The sequence below is a fragment of the Mirounga leonina genome, unplaced genomic scaffold (genome assembly GCF_011800145.1).
Source record: "Mirounga leonina isolate KUSES-001 unplaced genomic scaffold, KU_Mleo_1.0 Mir_115, whole genome shotgun sequence".
In the NCBI taxonomy this organism is placed as follows: domain Eukaryota; kingdom Metazoa; phylum Chordata; class Mammalia; order Carnivora; family Phocidae; genus Mirounga; species Mirounga leonina.
In genome coordinates, this window is record NW_023270268.1 from 85,211,937 (window position 1) to 85,237,638 (window position 25,702).

A 25,702-nucleotide genomic window follows, 5' to 3' on the forward strand; every position below is an offset into this window, starting at 1 on the left:
CTTTAAAATGTACAAGTAAATATATGTGGTATTTGCACAGGGATGGATAAACAAAATAATTGAGGCAATGTAATAGTTTAGAAATACAGCAATTTATGCAGCCTCCGTGAGGGCTTTGGTGTTTCTAAAATATGTCCACAAATTCTTTGATACTACTCCCTTAAAAAGACAGAGCCCAATTCTCCACCCCTTGAATGTGGGCTGGACTTAAGTATACAAATAGAATTACCCAAAGAGACATTGTACATTTGGGGGACTAAGTTCTAAAAGGCACTGTGACTTTTCTCTTTTGGATTACTTGCTGTGGAAAATTTAGCTGCCCTGTTGTGAGCAGCCCTATGGAGAGGCCCACATGGTAAGGAACTGGGGACTTCTGCCAACAGCCAGTAAAGAAGTGGGACCTCCAGAATAACCTTTGTGAGTGAGCTTTCTTGGAAGGTGATCCTCTAGCCCCAGTCAAGCCTTTAGATGACTGACCAACATTTTCACTAGACCCTGATAAGAGATCCTGAGCTAGAACCACCAACTAAGCTGCTCTTGGATTCCTGACCCTCAGTAGCAGTGAGATAATGTTTGTTGTTTTAAGCCACTAAGTTTTGGGGTACTTTGAGTAACCAGTACAGTAGTTGTCATTGCTCATGTTGGGAGCAATGGGAAAAGGATGAATTTGTCAATAAATGCTGCTGGGACAATGGACTGTATGAGGAAAGAATGAGCTTGGATCTCTACTCATACTATATATAACAATTAAGGCGAATGAAAGATCTTATTAAAAAGACAAACTATAAAACTTTAGAAAGATAATGAAGGAGATTATCTTTGGGGAAGGATATTTTATTTTTGGAAGATTTTATTTATTTGCCAGAGTGCGAGCGTGTGCACAAGCAGGGGGAGCAGCAGGGAGAGGGAGAAGCAGACTCCCTGCTGAGCAAGGAGCCCGATGCGGAACTGGATCCCAGGACTCTGGGATCATGACCTGAGCTGAAGGCAGATCCTTAACCAACTGAGTCACCCAGGTGTCCTGGGGAAGGATATTTTAAAGAGCAAAAAATAATTAGATTATAAGATTAAGAATGTTTTTTATCAAAACACCTTTAGAGGATAAAATGATGATCTATAAGAAGATATTTTAACTTGGGGCGCCTTGGTGATTCAGTAGGTAAGCATCTGACTCTTGATTTCAGCTCAGGTCTTGATCTCATGAGTGAGTTCAGGCCCATGTTGGGCTCCACGATGGGTATGGAACCTACTTACAAAAAAAAAAAAAAAAGAAAAAGAAATTTTAACTTACTTAACTGAAAAAAGGTAATGTACTATTACAGAAATACCCACCTCTGAGTAAGAAAAAGATCAGTAGAAAAATAGGTAAAAAATTTTGACTTCATAGAAAACGAAACCTGAAAGTTAATATATATTTGAGAAGATATTGAACCTTATGAGTAATTAAGGAAACACAAATTAAAATCACAGTGAGGTAGCATTTCAAGCTCATCCTATTGGAAAAATTAAGCTTTCTGGCAATATTAAGTGTCATAGACGATAAGGAGCACTTACATATTAGGTGGAAATGTAAAAGGTTGATACTCTAGGACTCTGGGGTGTAGATGCCAAAGAAACCCTAGAAGATATGTACAGGAATGTTCCCAGCAGTGCTATTCATAATAGCAAAGAGCCAAAGCAGCCAGATGTCTCCAAGTAGAGCTGAGTACTATCCAACAGTCAATATGAATCTAGCTGAGGACAACATGCATAAATCATGAAAATGGGTGAAGAAAAAAAGCTGGTAGAATACATGTAGTATGATTCTGTATATGTAAAGGTCAAAATGCAGTACTAAGCAATTCATGTTTAGGGATTCAAATGTGTGATAAAACTATTTTAAAAGTAAGAAAAAACTCTGGATAGTCATTGTCTCTGAGGTGGGGGACAAAGAGGAGGCCCCATAAAGGATTTTAAAATCAGTGATCCCCCCCCACTTAAACCATTGATAAGTTTTGGGTTTTTATGATAATATAAAGATTTAAAACTTTTAAAAATGGTAACATACATATATTAAAGTGCACTAATCTTAAGCGTAGTTTGGTGAATTTTTACCTATGTATAAACCATCCTCCAGATTAAGCTACAGAATATTTTCAAAAGGTTCACTGGTATCCTTTCCCAGTCAGTATCCCTCTCCCTGAACCACTATGTATTCTTACATATGTTTTGTAACTCTTCTCTTGTAAACCGTTTGTTTTCATGATGTAGACTGAGACATACTCTCTTAGATCTTTAAGAACTTAAGTGAAAAAAGGAAGTCACAGAATATGATTGTTTTAAAAAAGAGATAGTGCGTATTATATAGAAATCATATTTTTAAAGCAATTGGTTACGTATGAGGAAGCAAATTGGAATGGAAAGGGATGATGGTATATATGTCTTATATTTCTGTTTACTTTTTTAGGATGAGCATGTATTCATACATTACCCAGTTATCATAAAGAATATTCAGGACAGTTCATAAATCTTTCTTGATTATGTTGAATAAGTATCTGGTCACGTTTTCTCTGCTTATGGATTTCAAAAAAAAACTATTATGCTATAGTAATTCTTTTTTGGTAACTAATATCCAACTTTGGCAGAAGGGATTCTTCAGCTTTGGGAAACAAAATGAGACTAGGTGGCTCAGTCGGTTAAGCATCCAACTCTTGATTTGACTCAGGTCATGGTCTTAGAGTCTTGGGATCGAGCCACATGTCCCACAGGTCAGGCTCTGTTGGGCATGGAGCCTGCTTAAGATTCTCTCTCTCCCTCTGTCTCTGCCCTTACCCTCATGTGCACACACGTGCGCACGCTCTCAAAAATAAATAAATAAATAAATAAAAGGGACTAACCCTGGGCTCCTGTTTTCTCTTATCAATTGAAAAGGTAGTTCTTGTACTTACAAGTTTGCAGAGTAAGTATTTAGATTGAATCAACTAAATGTGTGGTGTAGGTACTCTAATCTATAAGGGATATTATTCTTTGCTCTTTATATGACATCTTTGTCTAGATTTTTATTTTTCCACATACTCGTTGGTACTTTGGACACAGTGGAACTTATGGTTTTACATATTATTTGCAATCAGACATTTTTCTGTTGTTCTCTTTAATTATAAAAACAACAGCTAGATACTCCTTGAAAATCACCCAAAGTTACCACCACTTGAAGACAGCCAACATTTTAGGACATTTCTGCCATTTTTAAGCATAGTTGTATATATGTTTAGATTTTTTACAGTTTTTTAAGTATACCTACCATCTCATAACCTGTCCTTTTATTCCCATTTTTTTACAGCATTTTTCATCAGAGTACAAACTTTCATGTTTTCAGTGGCAAACAGCCTATTAGAGATGCTTAGAAGTTTAGAGATGCCCTTACACTCATGTATTGATGTATCTGTATTTCTCTAGGCAGACAGTTGATATAAAATATGTATCTAAGAAAATCTGTATACCAAAGTGGTAGAGAATCTAATTATGAGTGCTTTCCCAATAGTAGACATTAAAAATGTAGTAAACAGCCAGAATTCGTGGCATTAAAAAGAAACATCTCCTTTCTCCTGATTTAAAATGTCATTTCCATTACTTTTGGAAAGACTTTATAGTCTTGCGTTGTTTCGATGCTAATCTACCTTTTGAAATTTTTTTTGAGAATTAAGAAATATTTAGATTTGACTTTTACTTCCTTTTCTGCTGTTTTTCACTAAAATATAGTACTCAGCCTTTTAAGTTTTGCTTGGGAATTAGGCCAAAATAACCTGAGACAAGGAGATAAAATACATTCTTTCTGATCAGTCAGCCAAACAGCAGACCAGACAACCTTTACATAAGTAGGTAATCTGGCTTATTATGTTGGTTACATGCCACTTGTCTGTCAAACCATTCAAACTTTGGTAAACCTTTTTTTTTTTTTTTTTTGGGTAAGGTATTTGTCACCTAAATCTCAGTTTGGGTCAGCATCACAGTTTGAAATTGTACAAGAAAGGAGGAAGGACTCCACGTCTAAGGTATGTGGATACTAAAGATGTTCTCAGTTTGGCAAGTTTACTAATGCTATAGATTGCTAATATTTGTAGTTTCCTAACTTTTTTTTTTTAGTCACTCTGGTATATGGAATACCCTTTCTTAGTCATCTTAGGCTCACCTAGACTAGGAGTCAACAAACTTCTCTAAAGGGCCAGATAATAAATATTCTGTGGCCCTGTGGTCTCTGTCACAACTATTCAACTCTGCTGTTTTCGTGTGAAAGCATCCATAGACAATACATAAACTAATAGACTTCTCTTTGATCAAGTAAAACTATTTATAAAAGCAAGCAGCAGGCTGAATTTGGTTCATGGGCCATGGTTTGTGGATCCCTGGCTTAGACAATCAAACTCGCAAAACCAAATAGGCTACCCCTGGTCCCAGCTTCAGTTTAAGGGAGAATTAGAGGATGAGAAACAAAGCATGCTAGTAGGGTAGCGTCAGGCATGTCTGTGCAGCAAGAGTCTTCGCTATAGAGCTCCTAAGTGAGAGCCTGGGAATGAGACAATGCAGAGAATGTGGTAATCACCCTGGCTTAGAAGCCCTGTGCTCCATAAAGAGTCAGTTATTAACAACCAATGGGTGTAGCTTCCAGGGGTCCTGGGAAGGAACACAGCAGGTCGGAAGAGTTGTAAGTCACAGAAGCCCCAAGATTTGGTTTCCCATTGGGTACTTAGAGATCACTCATAGTTCTCCTAGTATAGATGCAATTCACCAGGAAGGTCATTTTTACCATAAGCTATGTGGCCTAGTAACACAGGTCACTAGGTTTCCAGGAGAATAGAACTAGGAAATGTGAGCTGACACCAAGGTTCATTTCCTACAGAGAAGTTTTGTTAACCCTTCACTAGGAGGTTCCTAAATTTTTTTAAAACTCAGCTAGGTAGTTTAAAACCTATCATTTAATTGGCATTTACCATGTGCCAGATAATGTATGTATTATTTTCTTCAGTCTCCAGGCACCAACTCTGTAAGGTAAGGTATTCATTCTTGTGCCCATTTTACAGTTAGGAATTAACTAAGGCACATGCAGATAAGAGACTTGTGCAGAGTCCCTTAAGTAGAGATGCTGGAGGGAGGATTCAAGTCCAGATGGTCTGGCTCATACTAGAACTGAGGATGGAAGAGGCTTTGTAGGGTGAGGATATTTGTCCTACCCTGGTGTTCATATTCACAGCAAAACTAGATAAGTAACCTGGAATTTATCCAGTCCAAACTGGACTGGTTCATAAGAAATGCTATAAGGAATGATAAAGACAAAGCAAAGTAGATAAAAGAACAGATTTAAGGTCTCTAACAACAAGGAGTAATTTTTGTTCTGAGTCAGATTTTCACCAAAGCCTTTCTTAAGGCTTTTCTATGGTCAGAACGAATCCTAGGTCTTCACTTACCTAAGACCTATAAGTGAAAAGAAAAACATACTGGCAAAAGCAAGGGTTCTTTTTTTTTTCCTTTCATTTTCCTTTCCTTTCCTTCTTCTTCTTTCTGTTTTTCTTTCTTCTTTCTTTCTCTTTTTTTTAAAGCAAGTGTTCTTAACCTAAGGTCTAGGACTGTGGTTAGAATCCAGAGAGTACATATGAACTTAAATGGAGGAAAAGGTTTATCTTTACTTTCACCTAACCTCTCATTCCTTTAATTACGAATGTAGACATCGAGCCATAATACTGTTAGCAAAAGCTGTGCCTTTGGTCATCAGTGGAAAGCACAGGTTTTTATCATGTTATGTTTGTGGCAGGTTTCTTGAAATACCATTGTTACTCATCCTACTTCAGCATTACAAGTTATTAGACTTGCCCCAATAGATCTTACTATTTAATGTATTACTGGATGCACATTACATGAGGAATGATATAATTGTGTTGCAATATAAATTATTCCCTTTGTAATCCCATTTATTTATTTTTATATTTTAAAGTATTCAGAAGAGGTCTGTAAGCTTCACCAAAATGCTGAAAGGTGGAGAGTCCGTGGCACAAAAAGGGACTAAAAACCTCTGGGCTAGAGGTATAAGGTGAAAGAGAGGTCAGGTCCTGGTGAGAGCTTATTGACCATACACAGAATCTAGTTTGTGGGTTTTAATCTGTAGGTTTTCATGGGAATTAAAATGAAGGAATGCCTTAATCTAAATTGGCACACAGAATAAAAATACTATTATGAATTAATATGCGTTATTAGTAGTGATGCTATCCTGTAGTGAACACTCAGAGTATCACGATATTAGACTTCTGTATTATGACTTGATGTTTTTCCTGTGGTTCACTCCGTCTTTTTCTGTTTTCTACAGGAAACTGACAGTAGTGTTGTAAAGAGCCCTGCATGGCAAGATACAGAAATTGAGGAAGATATGCCAATACTTTCTCGGCAAATATGTGTGGAAATTCAAGAACAGGGTGAAAAGTCTTCAGAGTCACCCATGCCTCAGTTATGTGCTGATGGTGGAGAATGGTGCCTTGAAGGGGAAGTCAAAGTGAGACCAACGAATCATGATAAAGAGCTAAGTGTCCTAAATCATGAGGGACCTGAAGGCAGAGTTCCCTGCTCTGGGGAAGCTGCAGTTAAGCCTTATGGCAAAACAGAGAGTGGGTGCACTGTATCAGGTATGACACAGATAATTGGAAGTAATACAGTTGAGACAGAAAATGAAGACTCTTGTCTATCGATCAGTAAAGATATTTCCAAAAGAAAAAACCCGGAATCTTTGTCTGAAGCAGTCAGGGATCCATGCGTTTCTGCAAAAAGAAGGAAAATGTTCCCCGAAGCTTCCTCAGATCAAGAGGAAACAGAAATCAACTTTACCCAAAAACTGATAGATTTGGAACACTTACTTTTTGAGAGACATAAACAAGAAGAACAGGATAGGTTATTAGCGTTACAGCTTCAGAAAGAAGTAGATAAAGAACAAAAGAAGCCAAACCGGCAAAAAGGATCCCCAGATGAGTATCATTTACGTCCTACATCTTCACCTCCAGACAAATTGTTAAATGGACAGAGCAAGAATTCCAAAGATAGGAACTTCAAAAAACAGACTGATACAGAGCATTCAAAATCTTGGAGAGGCTCAAAAAATGAAAATTGGCAGCCATCTTTTAAGATCCAGTTGAAACATTCAGTTAATGGGAGAAAGGTGCCAAATTCTTCTAGAGATAATTGTAATGTATCTAAAAGTTCCCTACAGCCTAGTAAGTCACAGAAAAGTATTTTTCAGATGTTTCAGAGATATACAAAGTAATGCATGGGGAGAAGGAGTGTTTTATAATCTAGTAAAGCTGGATTATGAAGCTCTCTTTTCTGTCATAGACTCTTTATAATGGTCACACTCATCGTCTATAAAGGACTATGTGATTACAAGGGAGGACTATATAAATGTGTTTCTGCCAAACTCAGTGGTAAGCAGGAGTCCCAATCCTTTGCTTTTTTAATAATTATGATGTACTAAGTTTGACAATCCTTACGGATATAAAAATGCCTTGGTGAACTCCCAAGAAATCTTCAAGTGCCATTCTGTTTCCCAGAAATGCATGTTTTACAGCCTTTGCTTCCCTTCTTGTCCTAACTAGTAATCAAAGCAAGATGGTACTATACGGAGTAGTTAGGAACCCAGGCAGGGTGAGTTTTCTTGCCACTTTCCCATATATTTGCAGAGCACTTGAAATGCATCTTCCATAACACTAAAGTAATCTAGTTTTCATCTCCACTTTAATTATTTTAACCATTATAGCATTTTCTTCAATTTAAAATGGTTTATGATCAATGCGTAATCAGAAAAATCAGAGTTTCCTGGAAAATTAGGAATCAGTTGACAGAAAGGAAACTAGGCTCTTGATGCAAAAGGAGTTAAGAGTTGGGGTGCAGCTCTGTGGGGGCAGGTTGACCATTTGGAAGTGTTGGAACTGAGTGAGGGTTCAGAAACTGGGCCTCAGAGGGAGTAGCCGGTGGAGTTTGGTAGAGGGTTCTCCCTCCTCCTTTCTTTGCTAAATGACATGGAAAACATTTGGGTTTTATAGCTTTTCACATCATAGTATCTGGTATCAAAATCAAAATCAATTGCTAAATTGCCTGAAATTTAGGGATTTCACATTTCTATTAATCTGCTATTCCAGGAAAAAAAAATGGGATTTTACTGTAGGAGAGTTAAATATAATATCTTTTGTTGTGGGACCTGAGACATAACCATGTGTTTATTTCCTTATATTATCATTTGTATTGATGCTGACTTTTATATGTGTTTATGGGCAGAAAAAGAGAGTCTGATGCTTGGGTTTTGCCATCTTACCCCTGAAAGTTAAATCAGAAGGCAGTGATTTCATTTTGTGAAATTTAACTTGGAGACTATTAATCTTTTTTTCATTAATATAAACAGTTTTAAGCAAATAGCAGTTTTAACAGCATTTCTGCTGATCTCTAGTTGTCCATCCTTTTAAAGTAAAAATAAAACATTCTAGAGCTAATTCTAGCTTAAATTTGTCAATATTTTTGTACATTATTAAGATTTTTTTTCCTCCAAATTTTGTAACTGAAATTCTGTTAGTCTTTGCATAGTTAATGGCATCTATTCTGATATTGATCGGGTAATTATGGGTAGAATTCTGATGCTAATTTAAAATCTAGTTTGCCCTTTCTCAAAAAAAAAAAAGTGATTGCCCTCTGAGTAATGATTGTGCTGGAAAGAAGTCTAGTCAGAAACTAACCAAATTTCTCCAGAATACACTAATATCTGTCTTCTCATCAAACCAGTATTTTTCTAAGAGCAATTTCACTTAACATTTTAGGGTGGACACTGTTAGAACTCCTCAAAAGTTGTATAATTAAATTTTCCTGGAATAGTCCATGACCAAAAAGGGGAAAAAATAGTGTGACATATATAGGATTTATACATTTAACCACTTATTTGTCTGTGAAGAAGTTTTCCTGACCTTAAGATAAATTTTCATTTCTCTGTTAGTTTTTCTGATAGCCCTACCTTATATGCCTTTTCGTTAGAAACTAATAAATGTTTTGTGTCAGTCATTAGAGTATATTGCTACTTTTTCCTCTCACTTTTGTGGAGGGATAGGAGAGTGTTTAACTTCTCAGGGAGCACTAGAACAGTGCAGAGGTTGAGAATCTGAAAATTAAAATAATAAAAATTAAAATGGTCTATTACATGTATTTTACCACAATTAAAAAATAAAAATTAACTACATAAAAATAAAAAGTTCTGCATAACAAAAACTACTACCATAATGGAAAATTGGAAGACATGGCAAATGGCAGGAGGGTTGGCGGGGAGTAGATGCAGTTCATCACAAAGAGCTCATTTCCTTTATGCAAAGTATCTGCTGATACATTATGAAAACAATTAATAACTCGAAAGGAAAATTAGAAATGTTCCCAAGAAACATAGTTCCCAGGAAAGGAAATACAAATGTCTCTTAAATATGTGAAAAGATGCAAAATGTCACTTAAACTAATGTTTATACATTTTTCTACCCTTCACATTAGTTAAGATAAAGGTGTTTTTTTGTTTTGCTTTTGTGTATGTATGTGTGTTTAAATCTTGGCAAGAGTGTGGGGAAATAGGCACTGTTATCTGTTGGTTGGTATCAGCAGAAAATTTAAAATCCCAATTCCAAATTTGGCAATTCTATTTCTAGGAATTTCCTACATGTAGAATGACATGTATAAAATATTTTTGTATGGCACTATTTATAATAATAAGCTTAGAAACAACCTTAATGTCACATCAGTAGATAATAAATGATGGTACAATGAAATACTATGTAGCAGTTAACAGCAAAACCACTTTACTGGTATGAAAAGATATATACATGTATTTGCATAAAATGTCTAGAAAGAGAAGCAATTAACGTTGCCATCAGGGAGAGAAACCGTGGGGCTGGGAGATGGGGGGAAGAATGACTTTTCAGTCTGTGTTCTTTTCTAGTTTTTGAATTTTCAATCATACTGAATATATCATCTAGTCAAAATTTAAATGTTTTTTAAATGTTGCAAGATAGGAGCGCCTGGGTGGCTCAGTTGGTTGAGTGACAGACTCTTGATTTCGGCTGGGGTCATGATCTCAGGGTCCTGGAATTGAGCCCCGCATCCAGCTCTTTGCTCAGCAGGGAGTCGGCTTGGGTCTCTCCCTCTGCCCCTTTCCCGCTTGCACGTGTGCGTGCTCTCTCTCTCTCTCAAATCAATAAATAAATCTTTTTTAAAAAAATGTTGCAAGATAGGGGCACCTGGCTGGCTCGGTTGGAAGAGTATACGGGACTCAATCTCAGGTTCTTGAGTTTGAGCACCATGTTGAATATTAGGGATTACTAAAAAAATAAACTTATATAAAAAATATATATTGCAAGATAAAGGGAGCTTATTAATCTTAGCCTGCACCACTCTGAAGGGTATTTTTTGCCTTTACATTTTAAAAATAATTCAGGAAGATTTTTTCAGTGGAAAAAAATAGAGTATTGTGAGTTGATTTGAATGTATTTAGCTTTAAGGTACTATTTTTAACTTATCTGAAAAGCAAGACTTATGCTTTCCAGGTAGCTTTGCAGCAGGCCTGCGTTCCTGCTGAGAGCAATGAGAAGAGCGAGATAGAAATGTAAAATTGCCAGGGCACCTGGGTGGCTCAGTCCATTAAGCTTCTGCCTTGGGTTCAGGTCATGATCTCAGGGTCCTGGGATCGAGTCCCACATCAGGCTTTCTGCTCAGCAGCGAGTCTGCTTCTCACTCTCTCTCTGTGGTCTCTCTTGCTTTGGCTCAGTTGGTTAAGCGACTGCCTTCAGCTCGGGTCATGATCGCAGGGTCCTGGGATTGAGCCCTGCATCAGGCTCCCTGCTCAGTGGGAAGCCTGCTTCTCCCTCTCCCACTCCCCCTGCTTGTGTTACCTCTTGCTGTCTCTCTCTCTGTTGATTAAATAAATACATAAAATCTTTAAAAAAAAAAAAAAAAAGAAAGGTAAAATTGCCTACTGAAAAGCATCAGAGAGCTACTGAAACAATGAGGACTAAGTTCAGGGTTAAGATTCGAGAGAAGGGAGACTTAATGAGAAGTGAACTGATATTTGCAACCAAAAAGTGGTTTTGCTGGTAGCATGTGCCTGTTGTGAATGCAGGACAAGAATCAGGGCTGCTGCTAGTGAACAGAAACTGGCAGAGCTCTTGGCCTTCTGATGAAACTGGAATAACAATACTGGAGACTTGAGGGTCATCGGACACAAGGCCAATTTTCCCATTAAGGTAATTGCCGAGTTTTGAAATTGCTCCAGGCAGAGGCTCAAAGACTGAAAACCTCTGAAAAGCAGAGAGTTGTCATCAGGCTCACGCTGCTGATGAGACAAAAGCATTCATGACCTCCTGAGGGAAGGGAGCCTGTTGAGCACACCAGGACCTCAACTGGAAGCCCTAGCACAGGGTCTGTAAAGTACATCCCAGGGGCCAAATCTGCATGTTGCCTGTTGTTGTAGGGCTTGTGGGCTAAGAATGGTTTTTGTTTGGTTCTGAAGTAGGCTCCACACCCAGTGTGGAGCCCAGCGCAGGGCTTGAACTCACGACCCTGAACCTGAGCTGAGATCAAGAGTTGGACACTTAATGGACCCAACCACCCAGGTGCCCCTAGAATTCCCTTCTGAATTTGGTCTCTACCTATATGACCTTAGGTGAATTGCTTACCTTTCATTACCTCACTTTCTTAATTTGTGAATGGGAATCCTAATGTAACCAACCTAGTTGCTATCAAGAGGTAAGCACCTGGCACAGGCCTTGATTCAAAAAAAGAACTGGAATAAGTGATGGTTCCTTCCCCCTGGCTCTTCTCTGACCTCACTACTCCACCAGTCCCACTTTTGAAAGAGTCTCACTTCATCCAGTGACATCGTGCTCCCATAAATCCCCAAATGTGGCATCCAATAAGCTGCAGTTACCTTCTGTCTACTGGTGAACACTCCACTCACCTCTGCCAAGCGTGTCTGCAGCTCCCTGCATCGCAAGAGACCCCTGCCTATAAGCCCCAGGTCACAAGAGTCCTTGGCCCCAGAGGAAACGAATTCTCAGAAATCCTAAGTGGCGTCTGCAAATCCCTGTACTAGTTCACAGCTGGTATGGATAAAGGTGTGTGAAACACTAAAAACTTTGAGATTAAAAAGATGGGACTTGAGCCATTACTTATACCCATTTCTTATTCCTGCATGAAGATCTTTTTTTTTTTTAAGATTTTATTTATTTATTTGAGAGAGAGAATGAGATAGAGAGAGAGCACATGAGAGGGGGGAGGGTCAGAGGGAGAAGCAGACTCCCCGCCGAGCAGGGAGCCCAATGCGGGACTCGATCCCGGGACTCCAGGATCATGACCTGAGCCGAAGGCAGTCGCTTAACCGACTGAGACACCCAGGTGCCCCCTGCATGAAGATCTTAATAAACAATTATGACTTCAAATTTTGAGTCTGATTTTTTTCCCCTCTAGAATATTTTGCCTTGTCTTGGCAGGACTTGGAGCAACCTTGAGTTCAGCTGAGGGGACTCTACATTTTACTTACTTTACATTTCTCTTCAACTTGGCTTTTGTAGTTCCAGGTTGCCACAATCAGGCTCTGTCCCTGGAACTAGTTCAGTTCAGAAGGCTTTCTGTCGCAGGGGATCATAAACGGAGTGTCCATTTTTTGTATCATTCCTCTCCATCTCTTAAGTCCCATAAGAAGTTTGGGTGTCCGCCTTTTACTGCAGGTTACACTGACCACAGACTTTCCTGAGTACCAGGATGAGGATGAGAATCCCACTCCTTGCTCAGGTTTATACTAGACAAATGTGTATTGATCAGGGTCCAGTTAAGAAAACAAAAACACAATATTTCAACGGAGGGTATAGAGTGTAGAGAATCGGTTAGACAGGTGTTAGAACAAAAGGGAAGGAACACTGAGATAACCCAAAGATGATAACTGCAGGAAGTGTCTACTGCCTTCAAAGCTGGGAAACAGAAGAGTTTGGGTTACTAGAATGAGGCACTTAGGAGATGGGGGAGGGGGAATGCGGAATTGGCGTTCAGACCTTTGAGAAAGAAACCTCTTAAGTGCTGCTGGTGCTCTGAAAGGGTCAAGTGAGTCTAGTTCTAGAAAAGCTGGATTTGGAAATTGGAGTCAACTGCCACTGCTGGGGTAACACTGATAGGAACAGTAAAAAACAAGACTCCCCTTTCCGCCTTTCCTCCTACTACTTATAATAGAACTGAGCAGGAAGCTTGCTGATGGAGGAGGCTGGGAGAGTGGGAAAGTGTCCTTCATAGCATTGCAGACTTTGGGATGGCAGGCTCGGAACTGAGAGAGAAGAAGGTGTGGTTCCCCTCACATTGATTTCCTTCAGTGGATTCTGGGACTAAGATGTCTTGAAATTTCTAAGGCAAAACCACAGAAAGCTCTTACCCTGACAAAATGGAGTAATATGTGTGGGAAAATGCTTAAACACAAACGTGCAGAAGTAAAACTTTGTTAAGGATCTATGGAAGTAAACTGGAGAACCTTCCCAACTGGTCAGTTTCTATTGCCCTCATGATATCTGAGTGTCCCCATCTCGATCAGAGTTGATCATTCAGAGTAAGTTTTGTGTGCATCACATCACACAGACTAACATCACCTAAAGCCACCATTGTCCTGACTCCCTACCAGCTTCCCAGTTCCTTACCTACGGGGACACCAAGAACCCCTCTCTAAAATTTCTTTTTGGAAAATTAAGGCCTCCAGCATGATCACCAAATTCCCAGAGCTCCTAGGAGTGTATTTCTGGGTACATCTCAGAGATACTAGAGTTAGAACACCTGGATAAAATTTAAAGGAGGGCATTTGAGTAATTGAAGTAGATCATAATGAAGTAATTCTCCAGAGTAAACCTAGATTACAAAAAAATCAGATGGCAGAGAAATTGTATAATTTTAGCAAGAGGCACTAAGAGAATACTAGATCAATTTGGTTTTAACGTGTGAGAGAATTGTTCCAAAGAGCTAGAAGTGCTGTAATTTATACAACCGTATTCTAAATTTACTGAATTAAAAAGTGTTCAAAACCTCAGCATTTCAAGAATAATTGCCTGTTTGCAAATGCATCTTGTAAACAAAAAAATTTACTTGATTCCTTCTATTGGCAAATGCTTAGCAAACTGCCTAAAGCTTTTATTTGCATAAAGCTAAAAATTATATTAACTGACTTATTTTTAGAAAAAGATTTTGGGGGGGTTGCTGATAAGAACAGGTCACAAACCAAAAAATAGATAAGTGGCCTAATTACCTAAGTCTTTGGGGGAGGGGGAGAAGTAGCAATTTTAATGCTGCATAATAGCAAAAGGTACAAAAAAAAAAAACTGAACTCAACTTTTCTTTGGCTTAAAAAACTCTTTGAGTATCATGTATTTTTCTGAAACATTTATTCTAAGTTTCGTGGCTTTTGCATTAAATTGTTTATTTTTATTTTTTTATCTTTTTTTTTTTTTTAAGATTTTATTTATTTGACAGAGACAGTGAGAGAGGGAACACAAGCAGGAGGAGTGGGAGAGGGAGAAGCAGGCTTCCCGCTGAGCGGGGAGCCCAATGCGGGGCTCGATCCCAGGATCCTGGGATCATGACCTGAGCCGAAGGCAGGCACTTAACGACTGAGCCACCCAGGCGCCCCCCCCCTTTTTTTTTTTTATCTTTTTAAAAGATTTTATTTATTTGAGAGAGAGAGTGAAAGAGAGAGAGAGCACGAGAGGGGGGCAGAGGGACGTAGATAGAGGGAGAAGCAGACTCCCCACTGAGCCGGGAACCGGATGTGGGGCTTGATCCCAGGACGCTGGGATCATGACCTGAGCCAAAGGCAGATGCTTAACTGAGCCACCCAGGCACCCCATTAAATTGTTTTTAAATGTCAAAAGGTTATTTTGGTGGGGGAAGAGAGAAACAATTATTTTGTCATTTTACCTTAATTTTATGGAATGTGGTTTGTGTTTTTCTCCAGAGTCTTAAGAGCAGTTACTATAGAAAACACTTATTTTGAATGAGGTTGAGGTGAGTTTTTTTATTTTAGGCATTTAAAATGCCCTAAGAACAGTATTTATTTTTTCTGTTTGCGCTCTTATTTTTCTATTGTGTTATTGGGCTTCTCGATTTCTAGGGGCTCTTTATGTATTGGGAAAATTGGCCCTTTCTTTGTAATAAGTTACAAAAAAATTTCCCAATGGGAATAAAAGAGTCCCCACACTGTGAGAGAAAGATGGATTGTTCTATAGCCATGGTAACAAGTAACCTTACCAGAACAGGTTATAAGCCTGTCTAATCAATCAATGACAACTTGGTTCATTGAACACACCTCTGAAAACCAACCAATCAGTAACAGCCTTATGCTTTGAAAGTCAACTAATCATCGGTGGTCTCCTGCCAGTAGACACTTTCCAACATAATCAATACTATCACACTCCCCTATATGTGATTGACAGTTTGCTTTGTGAAATGCTGATCACCTGACCACCAACATACCTGTCCATTTCTAAAGTAATAAACTCAGATTTGAGGTCTTAGTTACTGAGTGTTAATCTTATATTTTGACACCAATTTGTCATTTGACTTAGTAAGCTTTCTTTTTTGCCACGCTGAAATTTATCTTTATATAATTTGATTTTTCAATCATTTATAAAAACAAATATTGATTTTTTTTGTTAAAAGGATTTTCTCCACAGCTATAAAGGTGTTACCCTTCCTCCCCCCTCAATTAAGTGTGTGTGTGTGTCTGTGTGTGTGTGTTTTACATTTCAATTTTTGACTCATTGGATGTTTAACCTGGTGTAGGGAGTAAGTACGGTCCAACTTTTCTCCCCCATTGTTTATTCAGTTTTCCCATCACTATTTTTTAATGTTTGTTTGTTTGTTTATTAATCTCTACACCCAGTGTGGGGCTAAAACACATGACCCTGAGATCAAGAGTTGCAGGCTCTTCCGACTGAGCCGCCAGGCATCCTCCCATCACATTTTTTTAAAGAAGCCTATTATTGCCACTAATCTGAGACGCCTGCTTACCATATGCTAAACATATTAGGGTCTATATCTGGATTTCCTCTTCTGTTTCATTGTCATGCTCTCCATCCGTGTGTTGTTAGCACACTGTTTTAACTACTGAAGTTGTAGGATACAGCACGTCACCCCTCATTGCTCTTTTTTTCTCACAATATCCTGGCTATTCTTGTATTTTTCCATACAAACTAGAATCCCATTCGGTTTCTGGCAGTCTCTTGTCTCTGACTGCTTCCTTTCCTTCAATCACAGTAGCTGCTGCCAAGGATGCTGCCTCTGTTTTCTAAAGGGATTCCCTGTCAAATTCGCCACCACTAGACTGTAATTTTCTCACCTTTCCTCTCTACTTGCCTCCCCTGCCTCCCCCTACCTCCCCCTGCCTGCCGCTGCCTCCCCCTGCAATGCTTATGCCTGGCCCTATTTGTTCCCAGACCTGCACACAGGAGTTCCTCGGCCCACAGGGGCCCTCGCCTTCTGAAAACGAATGCTTGCTGATGTTTTTCTGAGATCTGCCACCTCTAGGACCCCTTGGCATTTCCCTTTCTTGCCCATTGACACGCTCCAGATCCACTACACCTGTTTAGCTCCACAGGTTGGCTGTTGTAGCAAAGAGGGTTTGAAGCCATACTGGGGAAACTCACATAGCAAGGAAGTGTGAGTGGCCTCTAGGAGCTGAGGACAGTCTCAAAGCAACAGCCAGCAAAAACTGAAGCAGAGAAGTATGCTGCCAACAACCACACAAGCAGGGAAGTAGATCCTGCCCGCAGTGGAGCCTCCAAATGAGAGCCCAGCCCCCACCAACACCTTGATTGCAGCTTGTGAGACCCCAGGCAGAAAATGTAGCTAAGCGGTGCCCAGCTTCTGACTGTGTAATAATCTATGTGCTGTTGTTTGAAGACACTGCGATTACATTGTTATGCATCAGTAGTTAACCCATATAGATCATATGACCTGAGAAACTGCGGAGTTTGAAATGGCCTTTCCTTCCCATTTGCCACTCCCCCAAAAAAACCTTCCCACAAGAGGTCTTGCTCCCTTTCCCTTAAACTCACTCATCATTATAACACATTTTCTGATTACCCTTCCAGATTTTCACTCTTGTCCTAAGAATGCCCCAAGAAGATCATCACCTGTAAGGGGCCTTGCTTACCCTCTGACTTCTAGTTGAATTGTATTTAGCAGGAAATAAGAGGGAGAGGAGGGTATGATTGGAATAGTTATCTCCCTCACCCCTCCCCAGGATCACGCTGGTCTGGCTGGCTGCACCCCTCACCTGAGTCATAGCTCCTGTAAGGAAGTGCTCACCACACAGCCTCTCTTTCCTGGGTCTGGTAACTGCTTCCTCCTCTCCACCCTTCTGATCTAGGAGTGATAACAGCTCTCTGGCATTGCTACAAGGAACCATCTTGTGCTTTCCCCACACCATGCCCACGCCTTTATAAATAATCCCTCTTCTCAAATTATCTAGTTTTAACTGAGCCATCTATCTCTTGCCAGGTCCCTGAGTGGTACTGTTAACTAGACTAGGAAGCATACCAGCTACTGAAAATCATGGAAATGTTCCATATCTTGCAAACTCATTGAACAGTGCACTTAAAATGTATGTATTTTATTGCATGTAAATTACATCTTTATTTTATTATGTTTATTTTCATATTTTTTAAGATTTTATTTATTGAGACAGACAGAGAGAGCACAAGCAGAGGAGGATCAGAGAGAGAGGGAGAGGCAGACTCCCTACTGAGCAGAGAGCCCGACATGGAACTCCATCCCAGGACCCTGAGATCATGACCTGAGCTGAAGGAAGATGCTCAACCGACTGAGCCACCCATGTGCCCCTATTTTTATTTTTTAAAATTTATTTGAGAGAGAGAGAAAGACAGCATGAGCAGGGGGGAGGGGCAGAGAGAGGGAGAAGCAGGCTCCCCACTGAGCAAGGAGCCAGATGTGGAGCTCCATCCCAGGACCCCGGACCACGACCTGAGCTGAAGGCAGATGCCTAACTGAGCCACCCAGGCGTTCCTATATCTCAATTTTAATTAATTAATTAATATCTCAAGTAAAAAAAAAATAGTCCATGAAATCTGTAACCCATGCCCGTTGGTTCCTATGGGTCACTCGATGACCCTTAGCATAGTTCCCATATCACAAGACACCCCTGCCTACATGCTCCCCTGTGTCTCAAGAGATCCCTGAACCACAGAGGAAAATAGTTAACAGGGAGGAAAAAAAATCTTTTTTTGGAAAGATTTTATTTATTTGTCGGAGAGAGAGAGAGAGCACAAGCAGGGGGAGTGGCAGGCAGAGGGAGAGGGAGAAGCAGGCTCCCTGCTGAGCAGGGAGCCCAATGCAGGACTCTATCCCAGGACCCTTGGATTATGACCTGAGCCGAAGGCAAATGCTTAACTGACTGAGCCACCCAGGTGTCCCAGGAAAATAAAATCTTTATGACTTCCTGAAGTTACTATACTCATTCCACTTATTTGTTCTTAATAAAGGACTTTTTTTTTAAGCTTGTAATTTTAAGGTAATAATTAAGAGAACTGAACCTCACCTGTTTCTCCATCCTGTCTGCAGATCTTAATAAATGACAGTTTCATTTTACATTTGGAGACTGTCATCTATTTCTTCTCTCTCTGCCATCCCTCATTTTAGCTATTTTTAACCAGTAGTGAGGAGGAGAGGGCACCTATTCACATGTACTATTTTTTTTTTTAAGATTTACTTATTTTAGGGGCGCCTGGGTGGCTCAGTTGGTTAAGCGACTGCCTTCGGCTCAGGTCATGATCCTGGAGTCTCTGGATCGAGTCCCGCATCGGGCTCCCTGCTCAGCGGGGAGTCTGCTTCTCCCTCTGACCCTCCCCCCTCTCATGCTCTCTCTATCTCATTCTCTCTCTCAAATAAATAAATAAAATCTTTAAAAAAAAAAGATTTACTTATTTTAGAGATGGGGAGAGAGAGAGAGCGCTCGCGTGAGTAGGGGAGGGGCAAAGGGAGAGAATCTCAAGCCGACTCCCTTGGAGCCCTACTAGGAGCCCATCTCACGACCCTGAGATCACAACTTGAGCCATACCAAGAGTCGGATGCTTAACTGACTGAGCCACCCAGGCGCCCCTATTCACCTGTACAATTATGTGACTACTTATTGTTTCCAAAATATTTTTTATTCATATCAATGACGAATTTTCAGGTATTTATTTATTTATTTATTTATTTATTTATTTATTTATTTGACAGAGAGACCCATTGAGAGAGAGAACACAAGCAGGGGGAGGGGGAGAGGGACAAGCAGGCTCCCTGCAGAGCAGGGAGCCTGATGCAGGGCTCCATCCCAGGACGCTGGGATCATGACCTGAGCCAAAGGCAGACGCTTAATGACTGAGCCACCCAGGCGCCCCAATTTTCAGGTATTTAAAGGCAAATTAAAATTTAGAGTAAGGGTGCCTGGGTGTCTCAGCCAGTTAAGCGTCCTACTCTTGCTCTCAACTCAGATTTTGATATCAGGGATGTGAGGTCAAGCCCCACCTTGGCCTCCATGCTGGGCACGGAGCCTACTTAAAGAAAAAAAAAATTCAGAGCTTTTCTGGAAATGCTGTTGAAGAGAGACTTTGCCTGGGATGATGCCAGCATCCATTCTCCCCCTCAAGTCACTCTCTCCAGAATTGTCTTTGCTTTTCAAAACCCCTTTCCCATTTATGCCCCCTATGGTACTGGGGCTCTGGGTGAGGAGGGATGCAGGAGCAGTTTCAAGGAAGAGAGACATCATGTGATCTTTGGGCGTATTGGTCTTTATTATAACTTGGACATTAGTCAAGGACAGCACTACTAATCGCACATACTTTGGGTTATAAAGGTAAAAATGTTAAATTCAGAAGCTATTAGCTTCCTCCACCCTCACTATAAAAAAGATAGCTTATTGGGGTGGCTTGCTGGCTCAGTTGGTAGAGCATTTGACTCTTGATCTAGGGGCCATGGGTTTGAGCCTCACACTGGGCATAGAGCTTACTTAAAATAAATAAATAAAATTTAAAAATTAAATGATCATATGTAAAAAAAAAAAAGTCCCAATTACAGGCCTCAAATGTTTGAGTTTTGGATTATGATAGTCCTCTGAGTCATACCCAGGAGTCTAACTTATTCTATTATTATCCTTGGTAAAACGTGTGCCAACTTCCTCGAGCTATTCAATTTCATTTATCACTTCTAAATTACATCTTGTTTGGGGACAATTCTAGAGTTTCAGGTACTCAAAACTGAAATATGACTGCCTAAACATATGAGATAATATCTCTGAGTTAACATTTTTTGAAAATCAGCTGTGAGCTAGGTACTGTGCTACATGCTTAACATCTCATCTAATCCTTTCAACAAGTCTGTGAGGTAGATACTATTATTATGCCCATTTTACAGATGAAGGAAACTTACAGAGATTGAGTAATTTGCCCAAGGTCAGAAAGAATGAGGCAGAGTAAGGATTTGAACGGAGGACTGCTTGACTCTTCAGACTGGTCTTTTGACTCTCTTCTGTTCAGAAAGGGAATAAGTGAAGATTCAATTTCAAAGGAAAAAAAAGGAAGGGATTGTGTGCAGTTATAGACACCTAGTAAGGGGGATGGTATGCCCCATTTTATAGAGGAAGAACCTGAGACCCAGGCGGTTGACGCTTCCCAAGGGGATTCTGACGGTAAGTGGAAAGTCAGAATTTATATCCAGATCGGAGTCTAAAACCCAGTTCTTTCAAGTCAAATGTGCTGCCTTGTTTTTTTTGGTTTGTGTGTGTGTGTGTGTGTGTGTGTCTTAAGTAGGCTCCACACTCAGCACAGAACACAGTGTGGGGTTTGAACTCACAACCCTGAGATCAGGACCTGAGCTGAGATCAAGAGTCAGATGCTCAACAGGCTTAGCCACCCAAGCCACCCAGGAGGCCCAAAATGTGCTGCCTTGCTAAATATAAATTATATAAAATAAATAAAAGGATTTAATATATTTTTATAACACCTGGAATGTGTATGTCACATTTATTTCTGGTGCTTAAAGCTGCGGCGATGGTAAGATTTCCTGCGGTACAAAGGAAAACAGGGATGGGCCTGGGCAGGCCTGAGGACACAGTGAATGGCTACCAGGGAAGAACACACCTCAGAGGAGAGAGAGGGCAGGAGGGCCAGAGAGATAGGAGGAAAATCAGCAGGTGTGGTACCTCGGAGGCTAAGAGTGAGACTGTTCTAAGAAGGAGGAGTAAGCAGGGGCGCCTGGGTGGCTCAGTTGGTTAAGCGACTGCCTTCGGCTCAGGTCATGATCCTGGAGTCCCTGCATCGAGCCCCGCATCGAGCCCCACATCGAGCCCCGCATCGAGCCCCGCATCGAGCCCCGCATCGGGCTCCCTGCTCGGCGGGGAGTCTGCTTCTCCCTCTGACCCTCCTCCCTCTCCTGCTTTCTGTCTCTCATTCTCTCTCTCTCAAATAAATAAATAAAATCTTTAATAAAAAAAAAAAGAAGGAGGAGTAAGCAAATGCCGAATTCTACTGAAAATTCAGTTGAGACAAAAACTGATAAACATCTATAGGAATTAGCAACTTTGAGGTCTTAGATGACCCCAGTAACAGCAGACTGGGTGCAATGTGAGTAGGAGGGGAGAAAAACGGAGGTGGTTGTGTGGACAACAATGTAGGGAGGTTTCGTTCTGAGAGGAGGTGGGGAGCGATTAGTGTGTAGCTCTGGTGGGAAGGGGAGCGCACGTGGGCACATTGAAGTGCCAGTGGAGAGGGTCCCGTTGAAAAGGAACGTTGCGCTCTCCACACAAAGGCAAAAGAAGGGATAGATCTTGAGCAGGAGAGCTGGCTTTTCTGTCGTGGGAGGGGACAGGACGAGTCAAGCAACACGGCCATATCTGTGCGCGGAGTGGCTCCAGGTCAATGGAGTTCTTGCCTGATGGCTCCAGTTTTCAGGTTCTCAGTTGAGAGTGAGCAGGGAGGGCGGCTGCCCAAGATCTGGGGAGAGAGAAACGTAGTAGGGACATGTCATCATCTCTTTGGATTCCCTTGGCTTTACCTGCCTCTTATTCCAGCCACTGTGGCAGCAACCGGTTCAGCCTGGGCTCCCAGCTGCTCCGTGTGGCTGCCACCACGTCGCACCTGGCCACCAGCCTGTGCCCGGCGGCCGGTCTGCGGTGTGATCTGACCCTACTTGCAAGCTCAGAAGTGAGCCTATGACTGTCTCACGGCTGCTGGCGGAAGCCCCGAGACTGCTGGGTCGTTATTCCTGGTACAGCAGGCAGTGGGAGCGTCAGTTCCGTGTAAGTTCTCCGGGCCACGGAGAGGAGCCAAGAGAGCTGCCATACTTCATACTTGTTCTCGTACATCTACGAGAATCTCCTCGGGAGACATTGTGAAGGGGCTGAGATCCTGTGTGAGCAACTGACCTGGGTAAGTGCTAATGTAACCCCATTTGCACACACACACACACACCCCCCCCCCCCCCCCCCCCCGGCTGATAAGGCCTGGAGCCTTCAGGTTACACTTCCGAATGTCGATACATAGTTTATGGTGAAGTGACAAGAATAGAGTTCTAGAATCAGATAGATGTGGATTCAAATTTACCTTCTAGCTGTGAAGCCCTAACTTCTCGGAGTATTTCCTCAACTGTGAAACAGACAATAAACCCTCACAGAATGGCTGAGAAGGTGCAGTGATACCGCATATGTATGGCAGGGTCAGTTTTTGAGATAGGAACCAATATTTTATTCTGTCCTTGCATTATTTGGTCACATGTAGTCATCGAGGCTATTTGACATTCATTTCTTTCTTTTTTTTTTAAGATTTTATTTATTTATTTGACGGAGAGAGACATAGCGAGAGAGGGAACACAAGTAGGGGGAGTGGGAGAGGGAGAAGCAGGCTTCCCGCTGAGCAGGGAGCCCGATGCGGGGCTTGATCCCAGGACCCTGGGATCATGACTGGAGCCGAAGGCAGACGCCTAACGACTGAACCACCTAGGCACCACTTGACATTCATTTCTTCAGGAAAAGTTCACCTAGGAAATAACAGAGGAAAAAGAAGTTAGTTTTAGGCTTTTGAGTCTCAAAATCTAGCCCCCAGAGAGAACTCAACACAAGAACAATAAATTTGTAAGAATACCTAATGCTGAGTGAGGGAGATCACAATATGCCACCCCAAAATATGCCACTTAGTATAAAGATTATTTTAAGGTAAAGACATTTGAGATTCAACAATTGCAGAAAAATAGCCTTCTCAGAGCTTATGTGACTAAAAGCAGCAACACCTAGGAAATAAGGCCGCCGTAAATACCTCTTCAGGGAAGATTTACTCCCAAAAGGGAGAATAAGAACAAAACCTACCCTAAATTCCTTTTCCAGGGAAATTTTATGGCCCTGAAAGAAACAGAAAGACCACTCATAACGGTATAGACAAGCATTATTGCAACTTTCTTATTTCCTATTTGTTCCCCTGGAAACCAAACATCTTTTTTTTAAAGATTTTATTTATTTGAGAGAGAGAGAGAGGGGGAGACAGAGCACAAGGAGGGGGAGTGGTGGAAGGAGAAGCAGACTCCCCACTGAGCAGGGAGCCTGATGTGGGGCTCAATCCCAGAACCTTGAGATCATGACCTGAGCTGAAGGCAGATGCTTAACCAACTAAGTCACCCAGGTGCCCCAAACCCAAACATTTTTTATCTTTCCTTTTTTTTAATTACTTATTTTTTAAAAGATTATTTATTTATTTGAGAGAAAGAGAAAGAAAAAGAGGGGCAGTGGGAGAGGGAGAAGCAGACTCCCTGCTAAGAAGGGAGCCCGATGCGAGGCTTGAGCCCAAGACCCCGGGATCATGACCTGAGCTGAAGGCAGACATTTAACCGACTGAGCCACCCAGGAGCCCCATTTTTTATCTTTCTAAAAAGTCATTTAACTTCGTGTAAGTGCCTCTCTTCCCACTTCTCTTTACCTATTAAGACGGTATATAAGCCGTAAATTCTAAGCCCTCATATGAGTTACTCATCACTAAGTTCTCTAGCATGTATGTGTGTTGCATATGTAAATAAACTTTTCCCCCTCTCATTAATCTGTTTTTTGTCAGTTTAATTTACATGGTCCTAGTACAAGAACTAAGAGGATAAAGGGGACTAAATCCCCCCACCCCCCACATGAGTAAGATAGGATTCCCTGTTCTAGGACCAAATAAGGAATCTCTGGGCTGGTAGAGGGGGAGAAGGAGAAGTATTACAAGTGCAGGTAATATGTGTCCTTAGAGAGAGAGACCCTTTGCCCCAGACCCCTACATGTCTCAGAAATATGTTTCAAAACAACATGGAAACAGAAGAGACAACCTTAGCGCTTCCCTTGCTCCATTTGCGGGATGGGAGCAGGAAAACATTTCCCGTGTGCTCAAAGGTGATGCAGACATGTAGCCCAGATGGTCTTTGGACCCAAAGAAATCCTGCAGATGGGAACAAGGGAGAACCCCATGGTGTCTGGGGGAACACTAAACAAGGCTGTGCCAATATCTCAGAGATGCTGGTGTGAAGAGATGACAAGCAAGGACCACATGCATCCCCCTGGGGGCCTAATGCAAGACCCCATAGAGCTTAGACACAATTTAGGTAAAGCATGAAGAAATAAACTTAGTAACTTAAGTGCAACTAAATTTTGCCACCCCAGAAGACAGGAACTCCCAGCAGAAACTAAATTGAATTATAGAGGAGTAATGCTAGTATACAACTCTTTCTGGTTCATGATTAGTATTGGCTATTTGTGGGGCTCATCCAGGATGTCTTAGAATTCTGGGGTAGCCTATATCTGCTCGAAGACTGAATACTAACCCTAGACCAGGATTAGAGCCAAGTCATCCTGAGACAAAGGCTGTGATCTGGTTGGAAATTTGGTGTGTAGAGCTGATGCAACCCCTCAGCAGCCTTTGCCGATTCAGAAATACCAGTGGAGAGTGATGAGAAGGAGCATGAAAGAGTCCTAGAGAATGATGAGATTCCCTAGACAGACACAGAATGATTGATAAGGGACGGTGAAGGCTCCCATGTTAGAATTTGCCTTCATGATTAAATTTCCTAAATCAGGGGTGCCTGGGTGGCTCAGTCGTTAAGCGTCTGCCTTCGGCTCAGGTCATGATCCCAGGGTCTTGGGATCGAGCCCCGCATTGGGCTCCCTGCTCAGTGGGAAGCCTCCTTCTCCCTCTCCTACTCCCCCTGCTTGTGTTCCCTCTCTCGTGTGTCTCTCTCAGTCAAAAAATAAATAAAATCTTTAATAAATAAATAAATAAATTTCCTAAATCAAAGATAAGTAAGGTCATTGTTATGGATTGAACTGTGTCTCCCCTAAAAAAGGATATGTTCAAGTCCTAACCCCCCAGTCCCTGAGAATGTGACCTTATGTGGAAATAAGGTCATTGCAGTTGTAATTGGTTAATATGAGGTCAGACTGGATTATGGTGGACCCCTAATCTAATATGATTGATGTCCTTATAAGAAGAAGGCCAGGGCACCTGGGTGGCTCAGTTGGTTAAGCAACTGCCTTCAGCTCAGGTCATGATCCTGGAGTCCTGGGATCGAGTCCCGCATCGGGCTCCCTGCTCGGCAGGGAGTCTGCTTCTCCCTCTGACCCTCCCCCCTCTCATGT

At 41.3% G+C, this 25,702-nt stretch overlaps 1 protein-coding gene across 2 annotated transcripts in view; it reads left to right on the forward strand.

Annotated features, from left to right (window-relative positions):
- Positions 1–8,888, forward strand: part of RNF168 (ring finger protein 168) — a 41,692-nt gene extending 32,804 nt beyond the window's left edge. For both annotated transcript variants that reach the window (XM_034999909.1, XM_034999910.1), the window contains 2 exons: positions 3,950–4,031; positions 6,335–8,888. In XM_034999909.1, the coding sequence (XP_034855800.1) occupies positions 3,950–4,031; positions 6,335–7,279 (1,027 nt within the window). In that variant the 3' untranslated portion in view covers positions 7,280–8,888. The remainder of the gene's footprint in view (positions 1–3,949; positions 4,032–6,334) is intronic.
- The last annotated feature ends 16,814 nt before the right edge of the window (positions 8,889–25,702 follow it).